This window comes from Anser brachyrhynchus (assembly GCF_964034855.1).
Source record: "Anser brachyrhynchus genome assembly, chromosome: 2".
Classification (NCBI taxonomy): Eukaryota; Metazoa; Chordata; class Aves; order Anseriformes; family Anatidae; genus Anser; species Anser brachyrhynchus.
In genome coordinates, this window is record NC_137695.1 from 55349987 (window position 1) to 55376585 (window position 26599).

The 26599-nt window shown below is 40.7% G+C and overlaps 1 protein-coding gene across 14 annotated transcripts in view; it reads left to right on the forward strand.

Annotated features, from left to right (window-relative positions):
* Positions 1 to 26599, forward strand: part of TNS3 (tensin 3) — a 258158-nt gene that overhangs the window by 102881 nt on the left and 128678 nt on the right. For all 14 annotated transcript variants that reach the window (XM_080581770.1, XM_080581763.1, XM_080581764.1 and 11 more), the window contains one exon: positions 14983 to 15024. In XM_080581770.1, the coding sequence (XP_080437896.1) occupies positions 14983 to 15024 (42 nt within the window). The remainder of the gene's footprint in view (positions 1 to 14982; positions 15025 to 26599) is intronic.

The window sequence follows — 26599 nt, forward strand, 5'->3', positions numbered from 1 at the left end:
TCTGACAAATGAAGGTGGACAACTGGTAACAACAGATATGGAGAAGGCTGAGGTACTTAACTTCTTTGCCCTGGTCTTCACTGGACTTCCCACATCTCTTGAGTCCCCAGACCTCTAAGTGGGGGCTGGGTGAGCAGAGTCCCTCCCACTGTAAGTGGGTCAATGTTGTGGTCAATGGTTCTATGTCCAAGTGGAGGCTGGTGACAAGTGGTGTTCCTCGGGGGTCTGTCTTGGGTCCGGTACTGTTTAATATCTTTATCAGTGACATAGACAATGGGATCCAGTGTATATTCAGCAAGTCTGCAGATGACACCAAGCTAAGTGGTGCAGTTGATAGCAAAGAAGGAAGAGATGCCATTCAGAGGGACCAGGACAGGCTGGCGAAGTGTGCCCATGTGAACTGCATAAGGTTCAACAAATCCAAGTGCAGGGTGCTGCACCTGGGCTGGGGCAATCCCAGACTTGAGTACAGGCTGGGAGAAGAACTCATTGGGAGCAGCCATGTGGAGAAGGATTTAGGGGTTCTGGTGGACAAAAGGCTTGACATGAGCCAGCAGTGCGTGCTTGCAGCCCAGAAGGCCAACTGCATCCTGGCCTTCACCTGGCTTCTTCCAACACACATCAAAAGAGGCATGACTAGGAGGTTGAGGGATGATTGTCCCCTTCTGCTCTGCCCTTGTGAGGCCCCACGTGCACTGCTGCATCCAGGTTTGGGATTCCCAGCACAAGGAAGATGTGGACCTGTCAGAACAAGTCCAGAGGAGGGCCATGAAGATGGTCAGAGGGCTGGAGCACCTCTCCTATGAAGAAAGGCTGAGAGAGCTGGGGATGTTCAGCCTGGAGAAGAGAAGGCTCCAGGGAGACGTCATTGCAGCCTTTCAGTACTTAAAGGGGTCTTATAAAAGGCATGGAGAAGGACTCTACTTAGGTAGACAATGATAGGACAAGGAGGAATGGTCTTAAACTAAAAGAGGATAGATGTAGATTAGACATTAGGAGGAAATTCTTCCCTGTAAGAGTAGTGAGGCACTGGAACAGGTTACCCAGAGAAGTTGTGGATGCCCCATCCCTGGAGGTGTTCAAGGCAAGGTTGTATGGGGTAACCTGATTTGGTGGGTGGCATCCCTGCCTATGGCAGGGTGGTTGGAACTAGATGATCTTTGAGGTCCCTTCCAACCCAAGCCGTTCTATGATTCTCTTTTTTTATATACTTATTACTGAGAGTGAGATTGACTGGTGTTTTTTTTTGCTTTCGATGTGACATAGTTACATTCTTAGATTAGGTGTTGTGCTATCTGTTTAGTGAAGAGTTCTGTTGTTCTGAAGTAGGATCATCTGTGACCATATTAGCTGTAAGCAAGTTCCTATATTTTGACTGTAGAATATTGAGAACATGAAGGACGAGTAGTTGAGATCTTTGGATAATCGGGAAGGGCAGTACTGTGGTCAAAGTAACCAAAATGTTTTTGCATTGCAACTTTCTACTGAAATGTGGATTTATCCTCATTCATTCTAGACAAGGAATTCCAACCTTTTAGTTCTCGTATAAATAAGCAATACATATGCCCGCTCTAAATTACTGCTACATATAATTAGCCACTTGCCTGTATTGCTGCTCTTAATGTGGGTTATATAGCAAGAACTGTAGTTAAACTCTCAGTGTCATGGCTGCTGGAAGACTGTTGAAGACTGATGAAATTCACGGATGCTCTTTTTCTTCAGAATGTGGATTTTATTGATTATTTTCAGCTTGGATGTCTGTTTCCAAAGAGATCCTTTCTTTTCATTTCTCATGAGCCATGTATCTTGAAGCTTTGTAAGGACATCAGGACCCTCATATATTAACCCAATGCAGCTGCTAGGAACTTCATGTGCTAAAAAATAAACAAGCTGCTATGTGTTCAAATACTACTTGCTTTATTTTGTCACATACATTCTTTTGACCAGAGAAGGGGGGATGATTTTAGTCCTGCTTTACTAATTCAAGTCAAATATCTAGCAAAATAAGAGCTATTTTGATGCCCTTCATTTTATTTCATGGGTTATTTCTGACTATAGACTTTCATTGCAGAGAACTGTAGGAAGACTGAAACATTTAAATAAATAAATTAAAATGCCGTGGGCACTGTTTTTGTATCCAAAAACTGAATTAACCTATGTAACAGTTCTCCTAAAATTTCTTAAAAATCAAAGTTGGCAACTCTGTTTAAACAGACTTTCTGGAACTGTTGGATCTTATTTTTGAAGGATAGAAAATAAGATCAACAAATTTTCAAAATTTCAGTATTTTTAAATAAAAAAGAATCCTGACAAGTACATGTTTTCTTAAATCTCGTTTCTAATACTACAAAAAGAAGGGAAGGCATAGGTCCTAACCTTGAAGCTCCAACTTCTTTTCATTTTAGTTATTACTTTAAAAAGATAAAAATAAAAGAAAAGCCAAAGAAAGGATATTATTTTGAGGTCCTTTTTTGATTCTGGGAAGTATTCCATGACAGTTTAAGATGCATCAAGAGAGTAATAAGTTTGTCTCCTCTACTGATTTTTTTTCATCCTGCATGGCATGTACCTTTAAAAAGAATATAGGAAATGAAATCTCAGAATTCCTCAGAGGTCCATCACATATCCTGCTGCATGTCTTGCATTAATGAAATGTGATGTGAAGGCCTGAACCTCTTAACATAATACAGATTCTTATCTTAAATTGACTCTGTCTGTTGAATGGTCCTTACCACTGCATGACTTCTCAGTTTTAAGGCAGAGTTAAGTAGAGATCTTTACCAGAGAAATTTCATGTTTAACCTCTACACCATATTTTCTTTTTTTTAACTGCTTGCCAAAAAGTTCTTCATAGCTGTAGTGCTGCCATTTAAACATCACATTTCATAACCAGCTGTTGCAATATGGAAAGATTAAGAGGACGCTTTCCCAGCTACCTATGTTTCATTGTGACATCATTTAAAACTGAATTTTGTTTAACTATCTTGCTACGGTGGAAGTTTAGTCATTTTGATAAAAGTTGGGGGGGAAGGATGGGATTCTATTTTTCTTTTTTGGTTTGTTTGTTTTGCTTAGTTCTGTTTTCCTTGTTGAAGAAGTGAGTGGTGGCATCACAAAGGCAGCTAGGTGCCTTCATACTAATTACATATCTCATTTTTACTTGAAATGTGAGGTATAGACTCTGATATCTTCATGTATAAGCAAAGTGTGGCAACATTTTCTAAGATGAAAGTGAATTTTAGTGAAAATGCGTTATGGCACAAAGGAGAAAAAAAACTGAAACAAGTGTATATGGGGAAAAGAAAGGAGAATAGAAAACAGGAAAATTCAGTATTGTAGCAGTTTGAAAGAAAATAAGTTCCTTTTAGCAAAAACCCTCCTGTTCTTTTTTACCATGGTGACTTGAGTGCAATCCTCCCCAGATGCTTTGACTGAGAAAGGTCAGTAGACATGATAAAGTGTATTTTTATCCTTATCACATTCATTTCCTTTTTACATGCATCTTCACAGAAAAAGAAAAAGTGAAGCAGTCTGTTCTTCCCATGGAGTACAGCCCATTTCCTGTTAATATGAGCTTGCAAAAGATTTTCCGAGAAATCTGAGGCTGAATTACCATATGTGCTGTTGGGAAGGCCTGGGCATGCAGACAAAGGATTGCATTCTCCAGTTTCATTTTAAGTGGGATCTAAGTACTAGAAAATAAGATCGTTAACTTGGGTTAATCAGGTGTAACCTTCAAATATCCTGCAATATAGTGACAATGACTAAGCTGAACTGGGAATTGACATATGCTATTACTTTGCTCTGCCAGCTGCAGTTTTGGTTTTTGGCTTAAATCAGTAAAAGCTTTGCTGGAAAATTGCATTAAGTGGGTTTGATTTGTGGTATATTTCAGTAACGTATTGCTAATTCATTTCCGGGTTATCTTTTTTCCTTTTTCTTTCTTCTTTCAGGCAAGAGAATGGAAATCTTAGGTGTGGAAAACTAGGAAAATAAACAAATATTTACCGGGATTCTTTTCCCCATTTACTACATCTAAACTTTAGCTCACAGGACCAATGAAGTGTACACAAATCAAGCATGATACACACATAGCAAGCATGATTTGGTGGAGATAAAGGACACGTAAAGTCTAGCAGACCTCCCTGTTGCTATCATCTTTCCAGCCTTCTTTCCTCAATCTCACAGGAACAATTCTTCCAGCAAGTGTTCCAGGCTGTAACTGCCTGACTCATGAAAATGGCAGTACATCATGGAAAGAGGAATGCAAAAGTACTGTGCTGTTCTGTAGTTTGTTGATAACGGATGGGAATATCTAGTGGAGTTTTTTATTTTTCCTGTTCATTTCCTGCTTTGTCACTGTCCAGACCCATAATGCCTGTGTCCTCATGAAAAGAAATAAGTGGACTCTGGAGAAACCTTTATGGAAATAACATTTCTCCACTTTTGGTTATACAGCTTTGCTGAACTGATGAGTAAGCAAAGGTGCAGTGATTTTTTTTTATTAAACATGGCTTTTTCTTGCTATTCAGTTTTGCTTTATTAAAATTCGAGCTGAGATTTTTCTTCCTTTCAGATTTATTAACCAATAAGCTTTTTGTTTTTCTTGATTCATTAGTGCCATATTCTCCCAGTGCCATAGGTAGCAGAAGCAGGGACTGATGAGACACCTTTGTGAGAAAACCTGTGAGCTGCTGTCTGAATTGAAACACTTGGCATGATTATTTTTCAAATGTTTTTGAATTTACGAATCTCCAGAAGGGGTTGATGGGGGCAACTGTATGTTGCATTTGTACTTATTAGTCTAAGACCATGGAATACACAGGTCTGCAGAGTAGGGGTTAAAAACAAAAGTTTAAAGGGAAGTCAATGACTTGTTCATAAATAAATTAGCCATAAAAGGGACAGAGAACCAAACTGTGAATACAAAAAAAAAAAAAGCAAAAATAATTAAAAGTAGTACTTATGATTTGAGCTGTGCAGTATATATGAGATTCAAAAACCAGTCATTATATTTGCCAGGAGGGAGAGTGCATGTCGTTCTAGGAATATCAGACAACTACAAGATTTAATAAAAAGTTGAAATACGAAGTTTTGTTCTAATGCACTGTGTTTCAGGCGCTGGTGTATATCCAAAATGAAATGGAAATCAGCCTTTCTTTGAACAAAGACAGTCTGCAGGGATCTAGGAAAATCTGTGATGTTAATATTAACACAATGAATTTCTAAAGAGTGGGAAAGGTTTGGTTGTTTTCAGAGCCAGGTTTGTTTGCTTGCTTGCCTATTTTCTCCAAACTGATTCCTAACCTTCCTGCTGAATATGGTACTCCCAGGGAGTACCTGGAAGCATCTGCTTTCCAGAAATCTGATGTTATACACCATGTCAGCTAAATCCAGCAGCATGCAAGGCATAATACACTTCTTTCTTCCTTTCCAGTTTTATTGTAGCTACAAGGAAATTAAATGTGTTATCTGTGTCTCAAACTCCTCGGTGTCATTAGTTTTCAGTTGTCATAGAAACTTTTCAGGTTTGTTTGACTTTACTAAACAGCAAATAGGTTGTGTTTGACAATGCTGTAAAAGGAAAATGCATGCTCCAGAGTAGGTTTCTTCTGTTCTTCATAATTTTCGTTTTACATGTAGTTTGTACTGAGAGTGACAGATCTCATGTCCCTTGTGAGTTTGCTTTTAATTAATCTTTGAAAATGCTTTGTCTACATTGGAATGTGTAAAATGAAAGAGGGCTAGCCATGCCTAAAGAGCATTCTAGACAAACATTAATATATATATATATACATATATATTTTTTTCTTCGTTACTGTACCACTAAGTACTACAGCGTAATGGAGCACTGGTATCTCTCTTTCAAAAGGAAATAACAAATTCTGTAGCATTAATTTCAAAATTAAATTTTCTAATAGTCATGATTAATTTTAAAAAGCACAGGTATGTGTGGACCCCCATTTTCAGACAGAAGCTGTGAAGCAAATGAATATGATCCCCTATGTTAAACTACTATGCTTTGTCCAATTATTTTATCATATAGCAGTGGCTCATGTTTGTTCATTGCTTAACTAATCTTCAGTCTCTAGGATGCCATTCAATTTTAGTTCACTGTTATGTCAGAAGTCATGCTGATTTAATTTGCTTTATGTTAATGTTTTCACATTGGCTCAAAATATAGCTTGCTTTTGATTCTTCTCACAATGTCATTAAATGTTGGATTGAGAGAGGTCAAAATTCGAGGCTTTCCTGTAAAAATGTCACAACGCTACACAGTAGATTTAGGGGAGGAAGGGAGGCAAGCTAGTGTTCCATTGGTTTTGAGGTGTCTTGAAAGTTGAATTCAAATGAGAAGTTTTCAGGGCAAGATACACTTATTGATTAGCTAAATATTAACAAAGGTAAAGAAACACTGTGTTTTAAATGAACAAGGAGGGTAGAGCATCTCCTGTGGCATACATATAAGGCTGATGGGTGTTCCCTGTTTATACTTATTAAAAGGAAGAATTTTTTTTAAGTAGCAGTATCATTTTATGTTTTGTTTTAATGGCTTTATTTTTGCTTGACAAAAGCAATTTTATGGAGCTGTTGACAAGAATCTGTGATTTTTTTTGATAGGAGGGGAAGACAGGATAAAAAATGTATTTATTTTTGGAGCAATTTTTGCTCATTCCATAGCAAATATTTTTTTATTTCTAACCACATGCATCTAATTTCCTTTGAACTGTCTGTATGGGAGGGTGAGGACAAGAATGCTTTGCCCTGTTTAGTATTCTTGAAATGCTGTGACTGGGAGGTACACAAGTAATGCACATTGGCTATAACATGTTGTCATGATGGCGTTAAAGGACTTTATATAGAGTCAAAGTTAATGGCTCCACTTGGAGTTAATGAGATGTGGAAGGTGTCTAACCTCCTGTTATTTTTGATTTGTGGTATAACACTGGGAAAATCATTCCTTTAATATAGGTCTCAGTTTATCCCTGGGGAATAATAGTAACATTTCACTTCCTCTTACAAGTGGTATTAGGGAAAAAAATACCAAAATGAGACCTAATGAGGTTCTGTAACTTGCAGTCATGTTTTCCATGTGATGGTGCAGGTATTTTGCCTGTTGCACTGTGTTTTCTGAGTGGAAAAGAACTGAGAAACTGGAAATGGTGTACCTGAAATGAATAGTACTCAAGTCCTGTTGAAGTATATGGAGAAAACTGGAGTAGAAAGATATGGTAAGGAGGGGACGACTTTCACAATTTTGGTATGGAGTTTTTAAGATCATAAGATTTTTTTTTTTTTTTTTTTAGATTTTTTGTGTTTTGCATTACTTTTCTTTCACCTGCATATCCTGTAGTCTTATGCATATGGCTTGTTTGCCATCTCTTTTCCATTTTCTCTTTCAGGACTAAAAGACGAGGAGTTTTATAATTGGCACAGCTACGTCTTAGAAAGGTCACACCATGCCACTGTAGAAAGCAATGATAACGTCTTAAGAAAAAATGTCAAACTTTCACTGAAACCTTTAGAAATTTGTGAAGTAGCTCTTCCATCATAACATGTCTGATACTCTTGGTTAACATGTTTTGCTTGGACATGAGAATATTATTTCAAAGCTCCAATCCATTTGCAAATCAGAGACTTGAAATTGGATCTTCCACATCTCAAAGCACCATATTAGTTAGCCATTGAAAAGATTTGTTTGTACTTTTAATTCTAGATTTAACAAGTAGCAGGAGTAGCAGTATTTGGCTTAGGGGCAACCATTTTAAAGCCATGCAGTGAGCTTGAAGATACGGAGATTGGAAAGTATGGCCTTGGATGGACCAAGTTTGAAAGAATGGAGCTAGATGCTCAGCACTGAGTATGTGTATGTTTTATACACAGACTTTTATCTGAGGCGTTTTTTCCCCACAACTCATTTCCTCTCTCTTCCCCTTAAGTCAGAAGAAAAAGGCAACAATATGGTTGTGCTAGTTGAGACAGTTAATGTCAAGCCCTTTGTTACTGGCATTCTGTGCTCTCTTTCTGTAGTAAGGTGGAGAGAGCTGGCACTTCTGTCAGTGACAGAATACGAGGCATTTCAGTAGGGTCTTAACAAGCTGCAGAACAGCTTCAAAACATGAAAAATCAAAAAGCTTCCTATTCCACGTTCCATTCATTAGTTATTCTGGAAAACTTTCAGACTATCCAGTGCTAAATTGAGCAATAGGAAAAACATCCCTGTGAACTGACAGACATGAGGTAAAACTAGCTTATGTTTTTATTTTATATAAAATAACATATCAAGTCTGTTATTTGTTCTGGAAGGATATGTACTGAGTTCAGCATCTGTTACGAGCCTTCTGGTGAAGAGCAAAACAGGTGGTGTGTTTTCCAAAGCACAGTGCTTGTGGAACCCATGAAATCTCATTGTGAAGAGATCCCCAAGTGAATCCAAAACCTCTGTGTTTTGCATTTGCCTGTATGGATCTGTTTGTTTCCTCTAAGTAACAGTGAGTGTCCTAAGGGAACTGTGAAATAGTACTGATAAGGTTATAATGATATAGGTGTGTGTTTTATCCCTTTTGATCTGTTGAGAACAACTTCGAAGTTTCAATCAGATTAGGGTTTGTGGATGGAATTAATAGCACCAGTCAGTCTATATGTTAGATAGATTGAGAATAGAGATTTGCATCTAGAGTGCATCTGAACCTGCAATAGGAGTTTATTTTCTTTTCCTTTCTGTGGTGGAATCTTTGCTAGGGAGAAAATGAACACCAGTGATCTGCCAAAAAAAACCACAAAACAACACAGTTGACAATTGCAAAGCTGCATCTCTATGTCAAAGCATTGTTCCTGCAGCAGGTCTTGGTCATTTTCAGTTGGTAATGCTACTGATGTCTGCATGGGGGAGTTGTGTGGCCATGTAAGTATGTTGGGGTACTTGTCAACACACCTGCTGGGGTACCCATCTTGGGCAAATGCTGGTATTCCTAATATGGGGAAACATTGTGTTCAGGAGTGTGTATGTGTTGCTTTAAATTTTATTTTTAACATTTACCAAGCTGTAAGTTACTTCACGGTCCTTAAGTTGGTCAGCAAGGTGGTTCAGCAGAAAGGATCATAGAATGATTTGTAGAACATGACGTTTTAGCCCCCCTGCTGTGGGCAGGGGCACCTTCAAAGCCCCATCCCACCTGGCCTTGAACACTGCCAGGGATGGAGCATCCACAACTTCAGTGAGCAACTTGTTCCAGTATCTAACCACCATTGTAGTAAAGGATTTCATACAACTAATTTAAAATGACCATCTTTTAGTGTAAAACTGTTACCACTTGTCCTATTACTACAGTCCCTGACAAAGAGTCTCTCCCTGTCTTTCTTGTAGGCCCTCTTTAAGTATTGAAAGGCTGCAATAAGGACTCCCCAGAGCCTTCTATTCTCTAGGCTAAATAATCCCAACTCTCTCAGCCTCTCTTCACAAGAGAGGTATTTCAGTCCTCTGATAATTTTTCTGGCCCTTCTCTGGACCTGGTCCAAGTCCATGTCTTTCTTGTGATGGGTACTCTAGAACTTGACGCAGTACTCTAGGTGGGGTCTCTTAAAAGGGGAAGAATCCTGGGCATCTAGTGCTGGTGCTTGCCAGTAAAAGTTGGGTGGGTTGAGTTCCCCTCCCCCAGCAACTTCAGTTTAAAGCTCTCTACACCAGCTGGACAAAACTGTAGCCAAAGATGCTCTTCCCCTCCTCTGACAGATGAATCCCATCAGTCCCCAGTAGACCAGGTTCATCAGAGTCCCATGGTCTAAGAAGTCAAATCCCTGGATATGACACCTATTCCACAACCACTCATTGATCTGCTGGATTCAAGTGGTCCTTTCAAAGCCTTTTCCTTTGACGAGCAGGATCAAAGAGAAGACCACCTGTGCTCTAGAGCCTCCTACAGCTGCTACAAGGGCTCTGTATTCCTTCATGATATACCTTGGACTGCTCTTTGACAGTGTTGTTGGTGCCCACATGAAAGAAGAGCATTGGATGGAATAGCCTGTGGACTGTAGAAGTTTCAGTAGACTCTTGGCGAAGTCACTAGTAGGCAACATACCTCTCTTGAGAGTGGGTCTGGCTGGCAAATGTGAAGAGATTCACCTAAAACTATCACCTTTTCTTGATCGTCTTTTCTTGATTGCACTGGTTGTTATACAGGGAAAAGATCAAGCTGGCTTAGTCAGGGCCAGTGTCTCTCGTGATATGATGGATCCTTCCTCTTCAGTCCACAGAGCAGTGAAGTGGTTCTGCAAGGGTACCTCAGGCTTCAGGGGTATTCTCTTCCTCCTTCCTATCCCAGGAAGTGTTTCAGGTCAGGCTGTATGGGGCTTTGGCACCCTGCTCTACTGGAAGATGGTGTGTGTGTGTGGGGGGGAAATGACAAAATGATCTTTAAAGGTCCCTTCCAACCCAAATCATTCTATGATCCTATTACAAATTGTAGTCAGCTACACTGCAGCTGTAATAACAGCTTTACCATTACAACTAACATTCCATCTGTATCTTTATCCTCTAGAGTCCAGAAATAGTTTCACAAGGTTGAAAAATTCACATACAAATTTTATACAGAACAGGGATCACTTCATCCACCACTAAAATATAGTCACCTCTGGAACAAAACAGCTGTTAAAATGGCACTCTGCAACACTTCAGAGGAGTTTAGGATAAGAAGTGCAAACTTATGTAAGTGAAACTTCATATTTATCTTGCCCAATTAAAGCATAAACTAAAAGGGGTGGGAAAAGAAGAGGTAAAAATACACGATGAAACACGTTGTTCTTCTTCATAGATTTCACTGGCACGCTTCCAAGTGCAGACTAAGTGACAGGTAAAGAAGTAGTTGGTATTGAACCTTACTTACCTGTAAAGTGCATTCAAACAAGGACTGAGGGAAAAAGAAGTGTCAGGAAACTGCTTTCTGATTCTGGGTAAACAACAAGACTATCTTAAAATAGCACAGACAATAAAAACAAAACACAGTGGGAGAAGGATTTGGGGATACTGCTGGAAGAAAAGCTTGACTTGAGCTGGTAATAAACACTTGCAACCCAGAAAGCCAGTTGTATCCTGGGCTGCATAAAAAGAAGTGTGGCCAGAGCCATGAAATGGATCAGAGATCAGCAGGAGAGCACTTGAAGAGCAGCATAAAGGAATTCCAGCCACTTCATTCAATAAAACAATTAATTCAGGGGACCAACTTAAATGCCTCTACGGAAATGCGCATAGCACGGGGAATAAACAAGAGATGTTAGGGATGTGCACATGCCTGAATGGCTATGATCTAATTGGCATCACAAAGATGTGGTGGGGTGGCTCCCATGACTGAGTGTTGGAATGAAGGATACATTAAGGAAGGACACATTACAGCTCTTAAGGAAGGACAGGCAGCGGAGACAAGGAGGGGGCATTGACCTCTATGTCCATTACCAGCTGGAGTGCTTGGAGCTCTGTCTGGGGATAGATGAGGAGCTAACTGAGAATTTATGGATTCAGGTTAAAGGGAGGACATGCCTAGTTGAGATTATAGTGGGAGTCTGCTACAAGCCATGCGATCAGGAAGACTGAGTAGATGAGGCCCTGTTCTAGTTAGATTCTGGGGGCTGAAGCTGATTGGTTCAGCCCAGCAAGGATCAGATGAGCTATATATATATATATATAAAGCAAACGAGCTATTTGGGGATCTCAAATATACTTGCACACACACACACACACGCACACACTTGAGCAGCGATAGAATGCTGCTCAAGAGTAGATAGAATGCTCAAGGAAGACAAAGAATTTAATAATGAGTGTGCTTGTTAAAATACCGACCCCAGGGTGATGACAAGGGTAGCGACGAGTGTGATGCTTTTCTCAGTCATTGATGTTGTAGATAATTAGCCAGGTCATGGCTGGCATCCTACCGGTGTGGTAGGTGTCAACATCTTGCTGGTGTCCCTGCAGAGGCAATGTTGACCTTGTTTGATGTTCCTGCTTCCTCAACGCAGAACAACTTGCTCTATTTATATATATGTTTATATATAGGTTTTGCCCCTGCATGCTCCCGAACCTGAGGCAGCGCACAGTTGGCGGCCCCGGCCTCAGGGGAGCACTCAGCAGTCCTTGATAGGCTACTGTGATCACACGCAGCCGTGTGGCCAGCGCGTGCTGTGCGGATGGCAGCATTGTCTCATGCCGGATTACTTGCGGCCTGGTGTTGTATCACTGAACAAGCAGTATGTATCATTGCAAAGTCGGAGTTCCACCTTGCTAGTCTTACAACAATGCCTGTTTCACATAGACCTAACAGTTTTTAGCCCTAACAAAGGCCCTCTATAGACAGATAGGAGTAGCATCACATTCACAAACCCTGATCCTCATGGGAGACTTCGCTATGAAATCTGTTGGAGGGACAGCACGGTAGGGCGTAAGCAATCCAGGAGGCTCCTGGAATGTGTGGATAATAACTTCCTTCTCCAAGTGGTAGAGGAGCCAAGGAGGAGAGATGCTATGCTGGACCCGCCAGGGAAGCAGTCATGGCACTGAGCCTACCGGTGTTCAAGAAGCATTTAAACAATGCTCTTAGACACGTGATCTGATTTTTTTTTTTGGGTGGTCATTTCTTTGGGGACCCAGGAGTTGGACTTGATGATCCTTGTGGATCCCATCCAACTCGGATATTCTATGACCTCATTCTCACCAACAAGGAAGGGCTGATTGGGAATATGAACGTTAAAGGCAGCCTTTACTGCAGTGACCATGAAATGGTGGAGTTCAGGATCCTGAGGGCAGCGAGGAAGGGAACACAGCAAGCTTACAAACCTGGACTTTGGGAGAGCAGGCTTCAGCCTTTTTGAGGGATTTGCTTGGTAGAGTACCATAGGACAAATCTGTGGAGGAAAGAGGAGCCCAAGAAAGCTGGTTAATATTCAAGGATCACCTCCTCCAAGCTCAGGTTCGATGCATCCCAACAGTAAGTCAGGCAGAAATGCCAGGAGGCCTGCATGGGTGAACAAGTTGCTCCTGGCTGAACTCACAGAAAGGAAATGTACAGCGAGTGGAGGCAAGAGTGGGTAACATGGGAGGGATACAGAGACATTGACCATCCAGAGAGTAAGTTAGGAAAGCAGAAGCCCAGATAGAATTGAATCTGGCCAAGGATGTTAAAGGCAACAAGAAGGTCTTCTATAAATATGTCAGTGATGAAAGGAAGATTAGGGAAAATATGGACCCTCTCCTGAAGGAAACAGGAGACCTGGTTACAACTGACACAGAGAAGGCTGAGATACTGAACAGATTTTTTGCCAGTCTTCACTGGCAAGTGCTCTACCCCCATAGCCCAAGTCCCAGAAGACAAAGGGTCAGGGACTGGAAGAATGAAGAACTGTAGGAGAAGATCAGGTTTGAGACCATCTAAGGAACCTGAAGTTTGCTGATGATACCAAGGCGTGTGGTGTGGTCGATACACTGGAGGGAAGGGATGCTATCCAGAGGGACCTTGACAGGCTTGAGTGGTGGAACAGTGTGGACCTCATGAAGTTGAACAAGGCCACGTGCAAGGTCCTGCATGTGAGCTGGGGCAATCCCAATCAGAAATACTGGCTGGCCAGAGAATGGATTGAGAGCAGCCCTGAGGAGAAGGACCTGGGGGTGTGAGAAGCTCGACATGAGCTGGCAATGTGCTCTTGCAGCCGAGAAGGCCAACCACATCCTGGGGCGCATCAAAAGAAGTGCGGCCAGCAGGTTGAGGGAGGTGATTCTCCCCCTCTACTCTGCTCTCGTGAGACCCCACCTGGAGGACTGTGTTCAGCACTGGGGCTCACAGCATAAGAAGGATGTGGACCTGTCCGAGTGGGTCCAGAGGAGGTTCACAACCTGATCTAACGGTAGTCATCCCCCATGGCAAGGGGGGTTAGAACTATATGAACTTTAATGGCTCTTCCAACTCAAACTGTTCTGTGGGGCATCCACAACCTGTCTTGGCAGTTTGAATGCTTCAGTGTCTTCTGAGTGAAACCTTGTTTTTTTTTTTTTTTTTTCCACAGAATTTGAAATTGTCTTTTGAAGTAATATTGTAAATTTTTAAGTAAAATAAGTTGTTAAACATTATATATTGTTTTATGCACAGTAGTCTCTTTCTAGACATGTGGAACAGGACACACTGAAGTTTGGTGCAGTTTTATATAGCACCAATTTAGTTCCAGTGCTACTTACTTATTTCATTTGGATGAGTGTTTTTAAAGGTGAAATAGTTCTGTTGTTCTCACATGATGATCCTGAACGGTGAAATCCTTAATCTAGGTTATTTTCTTTTACAAAATGCCAAATCTCGCCCTTGTTGAAATCTAAAGCAAGACTTGAGAGCTTTTTACCCAATCTTGCCAATGTACTTCCCTATTACATTATGTTAATTTCATGCCAATTGGAGAGTCATAATTAAAAAAGCATGTACTGATGGTTGTACTTCTGGTGATTTTTTTCCGTTAGATTTTCCTAGTAGTGGATGGGCTAAACTTCTTAAAAGGTTTGCTTTAAATTAAAACAGATACAACTTAATGTGTTTTAAATCCACAAACACAGATTTTACATAGTACGTAAAGACTGAGCCAAGATAGTTCACGTTATCAATAACCCACACAAGTGTTCTTTTCCATCAAAAAGCATAGAATGAGAAATTGGACAAAATAAAAGAGGGAATGCACAGCATACCTCTTTGTGTATTCTGTAACTTGGAGTAAAGCACCCTCAGTAGTTGAACGCTGGTTTACAAAATCTGAATTAAGGGGATGATGATCTAAAATCAATTTGTTTTCCATATCTGTTTGAAAGATAGTTTGGTTGTTAATACTGTAGAATGTATGTGTACTTCTGAATGATTCATTTTGTTTGTTGTGTGAATATGTTAGAAGGGGATTTCTTATAATATATTTTAACTGTCTGGAAAAATAAAGTCCGTTTTGTTCATTTTTCTCATTTTGCAGGCAAACAACTTTGAGGCCTTTAAAAGTCATGTAACCAGAACTGTAAGTAATTACATTTTATTTATTTATTTTTCTTTTACTTGGCCTGCTATTTTCCTTTTTGTTATTTCTCGTTTTATTACATCCTTACAAAGCGTTCATTGCTAGCCCTTTTCAGGGCATGCTCTTAAGCTTCTACACTGAGTAAAATTGTCTTTGGGATTCCTTATGTGCTCTCTTCCCCACCTCCCCCATTTTGTGCATGAACAATGAAATGAACTTTGTGATCTTGTTGTGGTTCAAGCATGGCAGGCAGCCAAGTACCACAAAGCCGCTTTCTTACTGTCCCCAGATGGGATAGGGGAGAGAATCAAACAGGTAAATCAATCTGAGAAAACTCATGGGCTGAGATAAAGAAGTTAGCTATGTAAAGCAAAAGCTGCACATGCAAACAAAACAAAACAAGGAATTCATTTGCCGCTTCCCATCAGCAAGGAGATATCCAGCCACTTCCAGGAAAGCAGGCTCATCATGTTTAATGGTTTCCTGAGAAGATATATGCCATCGCTCTGAAAGTGCTCCCTTCCTCCTCCTTTACCCCAGCTTTTATTGCTGAGCATGATGTCATATGGTATGGAATATCCCTTTGGTCAGTTTGTCCTGGCTGTCTCTCCTCCCAACAACTGTCAGGGCAGCATGAGAAATAGAAAAGTCCTTGACTCTGTTTAAGCACCGCTCTGCAACAACGAAAACCATTGTTGTGTTATCACCGCTATTGTCGTCAAAAATCCAAAGCACAGAATCACACAAGCTTTTACAAAGAAAATTAACTCTATCCCAACCAAAACCATAACAGTTCCTTTATCTAAGTCAAGCAGAGGAGAATTAAAGAGAAATACTAAAATGTTTGTAGACAGATAACTTTCAGAGGGGTTCAGGAATTCAAGAGAGACTTTTTTCAGCAAGAACAGTTAAGAGTTCTTCTATTGTGGTCAATCTGTAATCAATCTTTTTGCATTTATTTGTTAAAGTGTGCCACATTATTTACAAAACAAATTAGATGTTCTTTACCAACTTTTTGTTATTATTGCTGGTGTAGTTCCAGTGGTACAAGTAATAGTAAATATATTTACTGTAGTGTAATAGAACCTAGTCTTCTAAGTGATGTAGAAATTTCTGTGAATGGGAAGTATTCAATATTTTAATACTGGTATCACTTATGAATATACTTCTAGCACAATTTCTGTGAAATAAGTAAAACCAGGAAGGAACAAAGGTCTTTTTGAGAACCTTTGTAATTATGTTTTATCAGAGGTGCCAAGTTTCTCTGATCCTGAAATAAATCATGGTAGATAACTATAGTTAACTGTCTGTTAACTGTGATGCAGGTATTTGATTCACCACTGTAAAGGTGAAGTTGGCATTTAAAAAGGAGCAAGGGTAAAGACTTAAAAGACATATGTGGCCTTCAGCAATTGATCATTAAAGAGCAGCTCTCTGCTGCAATAAATGAGCATCTATTTCACTGTGTTTGTCTTGCATGTTGCACTTTTTTCCAGTGTCATCTGTGGTTCAGTTCTGCAGGCTTCTTCTGGTGTCACTCTTTGCATACTGTGAAGAGTTCTGATCCTTGACTACCTACGTAGGCAGGAGACAATCACAAAGGCTTTGTTGTCAGTAGTGTAGTTTGTTTATTTGGGGTGGCAATAATGTTTTTTGTACAGCCAAGGTAATCTCTATCCACACTGGATCCATACTGTTATCCACCGTTTCCTTGTAAAGTTGCAGTTATCTTTTAAGTTACTAGACCATATTTATTGAAAACAGTTAAAATATCTAGTGAAAAAATTTTGTCTATTTGCTTCATTCTGCTTTTTAGACAAATCAACTAAAAATAAAAAAAATCAGAATAGAACAAACTTCTTAGTTATATGCATGTGAATAATTGGTTTTGATGGCTGTTTCTAATGTAACAAACATGAAGCAAAATGAGACATATCGTGAGGAAAATTTTTTTTTGTTTGTTTTTAGTAGGAAGTTGTTAGCTTAATTCTGTTTAACATCTGAACACATTCGAGCTCTTTCTCTTCGTAGTGGTAGCTTACTAGAAAAGCCAAGATTTTGTTTCTCCTCCCAGGCCCTTTTTTTCTTTTGTACTTGTGGTAGCTCATGCACAGCTAGCCATTCTGAAGACAGTCTTAGTGGCAAGCTGTGTGTGTTTTTTTTGTTTTGTTTTGTTTTTGTTTTTTTTTAGCTGTGCCTTTTGGCCTATTATGTTTTGTATTGGTTATTATTGGCCCATTAATGTATTGCCTGAAATACTTACTAGCTACTTCCCACGGATTGGTACCTACGACATGGATGGAAGTAAGCAGGTCATTGGGAAATAGAGGAAAGTTACGACTAAAACACTCTGAGAGGAACACCTATCCTTGTTTGAAAAAGAGAGGAGGTGGAAAGCTGCAGGGCTGTGGGATTCATAAATGCTGTCTTCAGACAGTGGAACAAGATGCAGCCAGTGCCTTTGTGGGGCTGTTGCAGCTCTGGTTCTGTGATCCATGACTGCAGCTCACACCCTGCAGCTCATGCACTGGCCAAAGTTGGGTGATGCTACTTGTGCCTTTGTGAGAACATATTTAAGAAAGGAAAAAATAGCTGCGCAACAGCAGCTGGGAGAGTGGAGTGACAAAATGTGAGAGAAACAACCGTGCAGATACTGAGGTCAGTGAAGAAGGAGGGGGAGGAGGTGCTCCAGGTACTGGAGCAGAAATTTCCCTCCAACCCATGGAGAGGCCTGTGGTGGAGCAGCCTGTCCCTCACAGGCCATGGTGTACCATCACAGAGCAGATCTCCATGCTGCAGCCCGTGGAGGAGCCTGTGGTGGAGCAGGTGGATGTGGCCTGGAGGATTCTGCAGCCCATGGAGAACCCACACAGGACCAGACTCCAGGCCAGAACTGCAGCCTGTGGAGCGGAGCCCATGCTGAAGCAGTCTGTTCTTGAAGGACTGTACCCCATGGTACGGACCCATATTAGAGCAGTTCTTCAAGAACTGCAGTTTGTGGGAAGCCCATGCAGGATCAGTTCAGGAAGGACTGCATCCTGCGGGAGGGATCCCACACTGGAGAAGGGGAACAGGGTGAGGAGGAAGGAGCAGCTGAGACAGTGTTATGGAATGACCGCAAACCCCGTTCCCTGTACCTCTGTGCCACTCAGGGGGAGGAAGTAGAAGAGGGTAGATGGGGGGGAACGTATTTTCAGTTTGCTTTTAGTTCTCACTGCTCTGGTCTGATAGTAACAGACAGTAAATTATATTAGTCTCCATATGCAGAGTCTGTTTTGCCTGCAGTGGTTAATTGCTGAGTGATCTCCCTGTCCTTATCTCAACCCATGAGGTTTTTTTCATCATATTTTCTCCCCCCGTTTCTTTGAGGAGGGGGAGGAAGAGAATGGTTGTAAAAGAGCTTAGCTTAGCTAGCCAATGGTGTGAAAACATCACATATTCTTGTTCTTCTTTTTGTTGTATTAATGAAATTGAAAGAGACTGCTTTAACCCATCTGAGCCTTTTTTGGCTCTGGGGTTTCTCTCTTCTTTCATCTCCTTTTCATCTTGTTTCATAATATCTGCTCCAGGAAAGAAAAGTTATATTGCTTTCTCCCAGCAATGTGGCTACTAAAAATATTTCTAACGTCAGCCCCTACTGCTTTACAGGAAAGCTGTGTAAACATCAACATACAGATTTGGGCTTGAATTCTAGATAGTATCAGAACCAAAATTTTGTTATGTTTTGATATTGACGTATTAAAAACAAGAAAACAAGGCTTCTTGTTTCAACTAAAGGCTGACAGAAGTGATTTTTCTCTTCTTTCCAAGAATTATGTCCATCAGCACATGTAATTTTCTGTTAGTAAAGGGCTAAATTACGGATGAATATCTGATTCAGTTTGCATCTTCAGTGAGGTCAGACAGAAACTCAGGAGATCTGCTTCTGATCTGTTCTCCTGCCACCACATTCTTTTCTTTCCACTGTAGATACCACCGTTCTTTTTATAGAATTAGGAAATAGAGCACACATATAGGAACTTTGTGTTAGGTGTCATTGAGTCATGCTGTATGGGAATTCTACAGAGCCTCATCCTTAATGTAGTAGGTGTAAATTAATGTAGTAATTTACGTTACTTGTTTTATACCCTGTTGTGTCTGCTGTGCTTAATTGAATTGCCTGTGGATAGTATTCATTCAGGAAGCTCATTCAAACCTCTAAAGTAATTATGAAGCTAGGCTACAACCAGAGGTGGAACACATGTATTTCAGTCAGCTGAGGTAAATTCCTTACATAATAGTCAACATGATAATACTTAAATACAGACATAGTAAGTTTCCCTTATGTTTGCAATGGCACTCTGGTCTTGTAGAGAGCTATGTGAAACAGCTGTAAGATTAGAACTGTGCCTTGGGTGAAAGCTTACATATGGGCAATGTCATGGAAGAGGGATGGTGGAAGTGTGCAGAGCTCACTTCTTGCTACATGGACTTTTACTTCCTTGGGTAAGTGAATCTAGCTACATACAGCTTGCAAAGCTAGCTTTGCTATCTTTTCTGCTTTCTCTACCACCATTTGTATGCAAGGTAAGGGGTTCCTTACAAGTTGTATAAAAGTCATCTTTGCAGCAGCTTTAAATTAGTCTGAGGAGAGGTGACTGAAATAGCAACATGGTCTGTCTTTGCAAAAGAAGTTTCTCAAATGCATTGTGCCTGGAATAAGAATGGCTTTTTCTGTATTCCCAGTGTCACACAGCCTCAGGAAGGGAGAACAGTAAAACACCTTGTGATTGCTGGTTTTCTTCTGAAAAACTTCTGCTTCTCTGGTTCCCAGAAGTAGTAAATGACAGTATCGAAGTGTTGGTGAATTCCCTTTCTTAGTGATTGCTGGATGATTCCCTTGCTGGGTGAATTCCATCTTGTTGATCTAGCATTTTAGATATTTCCTCTGATTAACCTTATTATTGAGTTACCTATGACCAGCATTGTGACCTACATTCATCTGTTGTCAGCAGATACAATGAGCTGTCTATATTTCACATCACTTTTGTGTTTTAACTAATATAATAACATAATATAGTGCTGTGCGTTGTCTAGCTTTGATGTGATGGTGTGTATTAAGGGAGATATGCACATTGCTTCCTGGTGAGATCAAACTCACCTGGATCTCTTAGGCTCACAAAACAGACCATTGTCATTTGCCTTTGGAGGAGCCTGCAGACTGGTGTTGTGTCTCGGCGCTGCTGTGTGCCAGCAGTTTTATGCATTTGCAGCCTGAGCATACTGATCTGAAAGTAACTCAAAAAGAGTAAAATTTAAATAAAAAAACAGAACATGGAAGTGTGAGACTTGTCCTGCATAAAAGGGGGAAACGGGGCAACAGAGAAGAGTGTGAAATAAATTACATTTGTCAGAAATGAGGTCTGTATCTTGATTAGCTCTTAAAAGAGAAACTCTGGCCTTCTTTGCGTTGAATTAGTGCACAGTGTGTGCCTGAATGAGAAAAAGAGGAAGTTGAAATAAGGAGTAAAGGAGAAAAATAAGAGGCTAAAGATTAGGAAGAGAAACCAAAACATTTTGAATCTCACTGGAGACTTAGGAAAATTATATGGAAAGATCATTCATAGCTACCAGACAGTATATGTTAACCACAGAAGAGAACTGTATGTTAACAGCTAAGGAAAAAGATCATACCTACAGATAATTGTAATCAATGTGTGTATTGTGGCTAGTATGATGCTGCTTCAAGGACATCTGTAATGTTAAGAGTTACTTGAATTTTAATTTTATTGTTCATTCCCGTTAGTCAGTTCCTTTTCATTCAGACTAACATACCAAATCTTCTGCTGAGGAGTAAGAAACACAGTACAGTTGTTGTTATCAAAAAATGGTAACATTTTGAGGCATTTGGAAAATGTCTCATAGCTCGATACTGATTAAGAGTGTCTAGCTGGTGTAGAGAATTTACTATGCCAGTCTGAACTTTGCAGCTTTTGGCAAGAACAACAGGAACACACTGCAAGCAGTTTTGCAGACTCATCGTGTTGTATCTGTGAATTCCTTTGCCTTTGCTGTTTCCGGTACCAAGCAGTATTTGTCATTTGTAAGAGATGAGTTGCTGAAGCATTCTTTGTATGAAAGACTCCCACCATCTACTCAGAAATGCTCAGCTAGCCCAACAGTTTTAAAAACTACTCCCATATAAGAAATTGCTGTCCTGTTTCCTGGAATGCTTATAGTGAGACATTCTAATTGTTATTTAAGTTTTCTGATGGTTTTATGCACGCTTATTAATTATCCATTAAAATAAAAGCTGCAATGTTGCAAGGCACATGCAAATCACTAAAGGTTTTGGAACGACTTGAAAGAGGCTGCTGCGTATCCTGGCTACACTCTAGTGTTGACATGACTAACTCACCTAAGCAGGGTTTCTCTGTAGTATTGTGTATTACATAATAGTGGTTAGGGCTAGTTGCTAACTTCACGAAGTTCAATGTGAACAGTTAATCTTGACATTGTAGAACTAAGGGTTCAGAAATACTATGGTTTTCCAAATAGAAATAAGTATAGCTGTAAAATTGTGTGTGAGGTAAAATCATAGAATCATAGAATGGTTTGGTTTGGAAGAGACCTTGAAGATCATCTAATTCCAACCCCCCTGCCATGGGCAGGGACATCTGGCCTTAAACACCTCCAGGGATGGAGCACCGACAACTTCTGCAATCACCTGGCAGCATCACTGGTGCCCATGTGAAACAGCAGCAGTGGATAATAGTCCTTAGGCTGTACAAGGCTTGGCAGTCTCTTGGTGACATCCCTGATATGGGTCCCTGACAAGCAGCAGACTTCTCAAGAGCAAATCAAATAGGCAAATGGGTGCCTGGGTGTCTCTGTACCTTTCACAAAAGAGTCTCCTGCTACCATCACCCATTGAGTTTTCTTAGTTGCACTGGTTGTTATGTGGGGAGCAGACAGGGCTGTCTTACTCAGCTCCACCCATGCAACGGGTCTTTCCTTTTCAGTCAGCAGAGGGATGAAGTGGTTCTGTAAGGACCCCCCAGGCTTTGGGGCAAGACTTCCTTCTGATAGTACTTGTCATTGCCAACTTCTGTTCTCCTGTGTTCTTGTCCCCCTTTCTGTTTGTGCTGGTGAGGGAGTTTTGGGCTGTTTGGCCGTGGAATGGAAAACATAAGTTGTGCCTCATTCTTACTTGAGTATGGAACTTGGGCACATTCAGTATTCTCACTTGAAGTTCCCTTAGTAGAAACAATTTGTTCTGTGTCTTTTCTTTGTTATGAATTTCAAATTTTCAAAGAAGTGAAAAGGATGGATTGAAGACCCAGCTATACGAGGAACTTTGAGGCTTTGGGCAGAGCCATTCTTGTGAACCTAAGTGAGTTGGAAAACGGTCTTCCTGCCCTGGTTGACTTTCTGTTAGTCCATCAAACTGGCAGAGGGAACTCCAAATACAAGTGCCCGAAAACTCAATTAGAGTCCTATAGTTAACTTGTTTAGGGCAGCCTGGCCTGTCTTGACTGCTGTGTTTAGGGGAAGAATCATGGGAGCAAAACAGCTCCCATTATTGACTAAAAGTCAGGCTAGTTTTTAGCAGGGAGACAGCAAGCTGGGATTTATAACTTCTGCAGACACTGCTGCTTGCAGGGGACATATCCGTCTTGACTCTTATACCACACAGGTGAACAGGTTATTTTTACAGAATGCAGTATACAGAACAAAAAGTATACAGCCAAAAAGCTATTTGCAGTAGAAATTATAAAACTTGTCTTCAGAGAGTCAATTCTAACAAAGTATTATTTATTTATTTTTAATATTTCCTGCAGGAATATAGTAACAGAAAGCCGTTTATATACACAATGCATATTTTTTTAATTTCTCACATTAGGAATCATTCTAAAACCAGAAGACAAAATATTATGCAAATTTTAATTCTCATGCAAGACATCTAAAGATATGTTTCCACGTAGCTTCTAAAAGCAACTACTGTTACAGTAGGAGTCATAATCATGGAACAGCCCAATGTTTGGTGTACTTCATTGTCCTGTCTTCAGTACCCCAAAGTGTACAGAACTGTTATGTCTTAGAACAGGTTAGAGAAATTCTGATCCCTATCCACAGCTTGGGGAATGAAAATATTATCATAAACTTTGTTAAAATAGTTTGTAAAAATAGTTTGTTAAAATAGGTTTGATAGAGGAACCAATGAGGAGAGGTGCTGTGCTGGATCTCATTCTCACCAACAAGGATGGGTTGGTGGGGAATATGAATGTCAAAAGCAGCCTTGGCTGCAGTGATCATGAAATGGTGGAGTTCAGGATCCTGAGGGCAGTGAGGAGTGATGCATTCCAGCAAAGAGGAAGTTGGGCAAAAATGCCAGGAGACCTGCATGGATGAACAACAAGCTCCTGACCAAGCTTAATCAGAAAAAGAAGGCCTCCAGAGAGTGGAAGCAAGGACACACAGCCTGGGAGGGATACAGAGTCATTGCCCGAGCAGCCAGGGATCAGGTTAGGAAAGCTAAAGCCCATTTAGAATTAAATTTGGCCGGGGACATCAAAGGCAATAAGAAAGTCTTCTCTAGGTACGTCAGTGATAAAAGGAAGACTGGAATTCTGGGCTCTCTCTGGAAGGAAACATGAGACCTGGTCACCTGGGGTATGGAGAAGGCAGAAATACTTAATGACTATTTGCCTCAGTCTTCACCAACAAGAGCTCCAACCACATAGCCCAAGCACCAGAAGGCAAAGGCAGGGACTAGAAGAATGATGAACCACTCAGTGTAGGAGGAGATCAGGTTTGAGACCATCTAAGCAACCTAAAGGTGCACAAGTCCATGGGACCTGAAGAGATGCATCCAAGGGTCCTGACGGAACTGGTGGATGAAGTTGCTAAGCCAGTGTCCATCATATTTGAGAAGTTGTGGCAATCTGGTGAAGTTCCCACTGACTGGAAAAGGGGAAACATAACCCCCTTTTAAAAGGGGGAAAAAGGGAAGACCTGTGGAACTACAGGCCAGTCAGTCTCACCTTTTTTCCTGGCAAGATCATGAAACAGATCCTTCTGGAAACTGTGCTAAGGCACATATAAATCAGGTGACTGGTAAAAGCCAACATGGCTTCACTAAGGGAAGATTGTGCCTGACAAATCTGGCCTTCTATGATGGGGGTACAGCATTGGTGTATAGGGGAAGAGCAACTGACATCATCTACCTGGACTTCTGCAAAGCATTTGACACTGACCTCCAGGATATCCTTGACTTGACATTGGAGACATGGCTTTGATGGATGGACAACTCCGTGCATAAGGAATTGGCTCAATGATCTCACTCAAAGTGTTGTGGTCAACAACTCATTCTCCAAGTGGAGATTAGTGACAAGTGGTGTTCCTCAGGGGTCAGTATTGGGACCAGCACTATTTAACATCTCTGTGGTGACACGAACAATGGGATTAAGTGCACCCTCAGCAGGTTTGCTGATGACACCAGGCTGTGTGGTGTGGTCGATACACTGGAGGGAAGGGATGCCATCTAGAGGGACCTTGACAGACTTGAGAGGCAGGCCTGTGCAAAACCTCATGAAGTTGAACAAGGCCAAGCGCAAAGTTCTGCATGTGAGCTGGGGCAATCCCAATCAGAAATACAGGCTGGGCGGAGAATGGATTGAAAGCAGTCCTGAGGAGAAGGACCTGGGGGTGTTGGTTGACGAGAAGCTCAACATAAGACAGCAATGTGCTCTTGCAGACCACAAAACCAACTGTATGCTGGGGTGCATCAAAAGAAGCATGGCCAGCAGGGCTGGGGAGGTGATTCTCTGCCTCTACTCTGCTCTCGTGAGACCCCACCTGGAGGACTGCATTTAGCTCTGGGGCCCCCAGCACAAGAAGGACGTGGAAGGATTAGAATGAGTCCAGAGGGCCACAGAGATGATCAAGGAACTGGAACACCTCTTCTATGAGGAGAGGCTGAGAGAATTGGCTTTGTTCAGCCTGGAGAAGAGAAGGCTCCAGGGAGACCTTATAGCAGCCTTCCAATACCTAAAGGGAGGGGGGGCCTACAGGAAAGCTGGGGAGGTACTGATAGGACAAGGAATAATGGCTATAAACTAAAAAAGTGTAGGTTTAGATTAGATAAAAGAAAAATTCTTCACAATGAGAGTGGTGAGGCATTGGAACAGGTTGCCCGGAGAACCTATTGATGCCCCATCCCTGGAAGTGTTTAAGGCCAGGTTGGATGGGGCTTTGAGCAACCTGATTTAGTGGGAGGTGTCCCTGCCCATGGCAAGGGATTGGAACTAGATGATCTTTAAGGTCCCTTTCAACCCATACCATTCTATGACTCTGAAAATGCATTCATTTCTGTTGATTATCTGTCTATTAATAGTTGTATTTTTGGCTCTTTGAATTGGTGGTATTTCAAACAACTATGTGGCAAAAAGTTTCATGAGCTAATTAAAAGCTATGTAAAATGCATTTAATTTTACTTATAGATTCAAGTTGTCTGGTGTTTATATCAATATTAAAAATAGGAACAAATAAAATATTTATATCACAAATAAGTCTGTGTCATTCTTCCAAAATATGCCCTGATTCTTTAAGTTACAGATTACTCATTAAGTTGCATATCGCTTAATGTTTCTGATAGCTGTAGTTTCTCATTGACCCATTCTTACACTTGCTAATGCTCACTCCAAGAAGAAGCGTGAGAGAGAAGATGAACTAAATGAATGCATATACAGTCCTGGAGGCATGAGTTTTCAGTAGTGCTGTTACTCAGAACTGCATGTAGTTCATGGAGAGCTATCAGCTGCTTAAAATAACCCAGTCCTTGAATCCAGTAGTTCTTGTATTCTGCTGAGATTGCGTTTAAGCAGACATTGTATTATTATTCTTCAGTGCCAGAAGCAGGGCCTTGGAAAAAGGCTACTGAATGATTTGTCATTTGAATTTTCATTCCTTAGACCGTCTTATCTCAAAACGGATAAATCATTGTGAGACCTGACCCAACGTGTGAAATTTCTGACCCAACGTGTGGCCCAAATTTCTAGTTCTGCTTTGGTATTGGACACCAGCAGTTTGCACAATAGGTTTTTGATTTTTCCAGACTGCTGCATAAAAGATAGTAAAGCACTATACTGACACTATACAAATGAATTTATCCAGGAAAAACTGATCAGCCTTCACCATTTATCCTTTCCATAAACTGTCTGCTCTTTGAGACTTTAGTACTGAGGGTTTTAGCCTATGAAGCGTGTACTAATTGTCATCCAAGTATTATTCATCAAAGTCTTATTCAATATTTTGAAAGGATGAGGATGATGTATTTTTACAGATACATATATACATATACAGATCCAGATACATTTTTTAAAAACATTTTTTATAGCCATGATTTTTTTAGTTTATAATCCTCATTTTTTCTCTTGAGAGACAGCCTTTTTTCATAGTCTTTCTTCATAGGGAGGGGATGCAGGCTTGTCAGGAAGGTTATTTCTTCTTCTTTCGGTTTTTTATTTTAGGTTATTACAGGTTATGTCTGTATTCCTTCTGTTCTGGACTAATGCAGAAAGTGTCTGGAACCTCA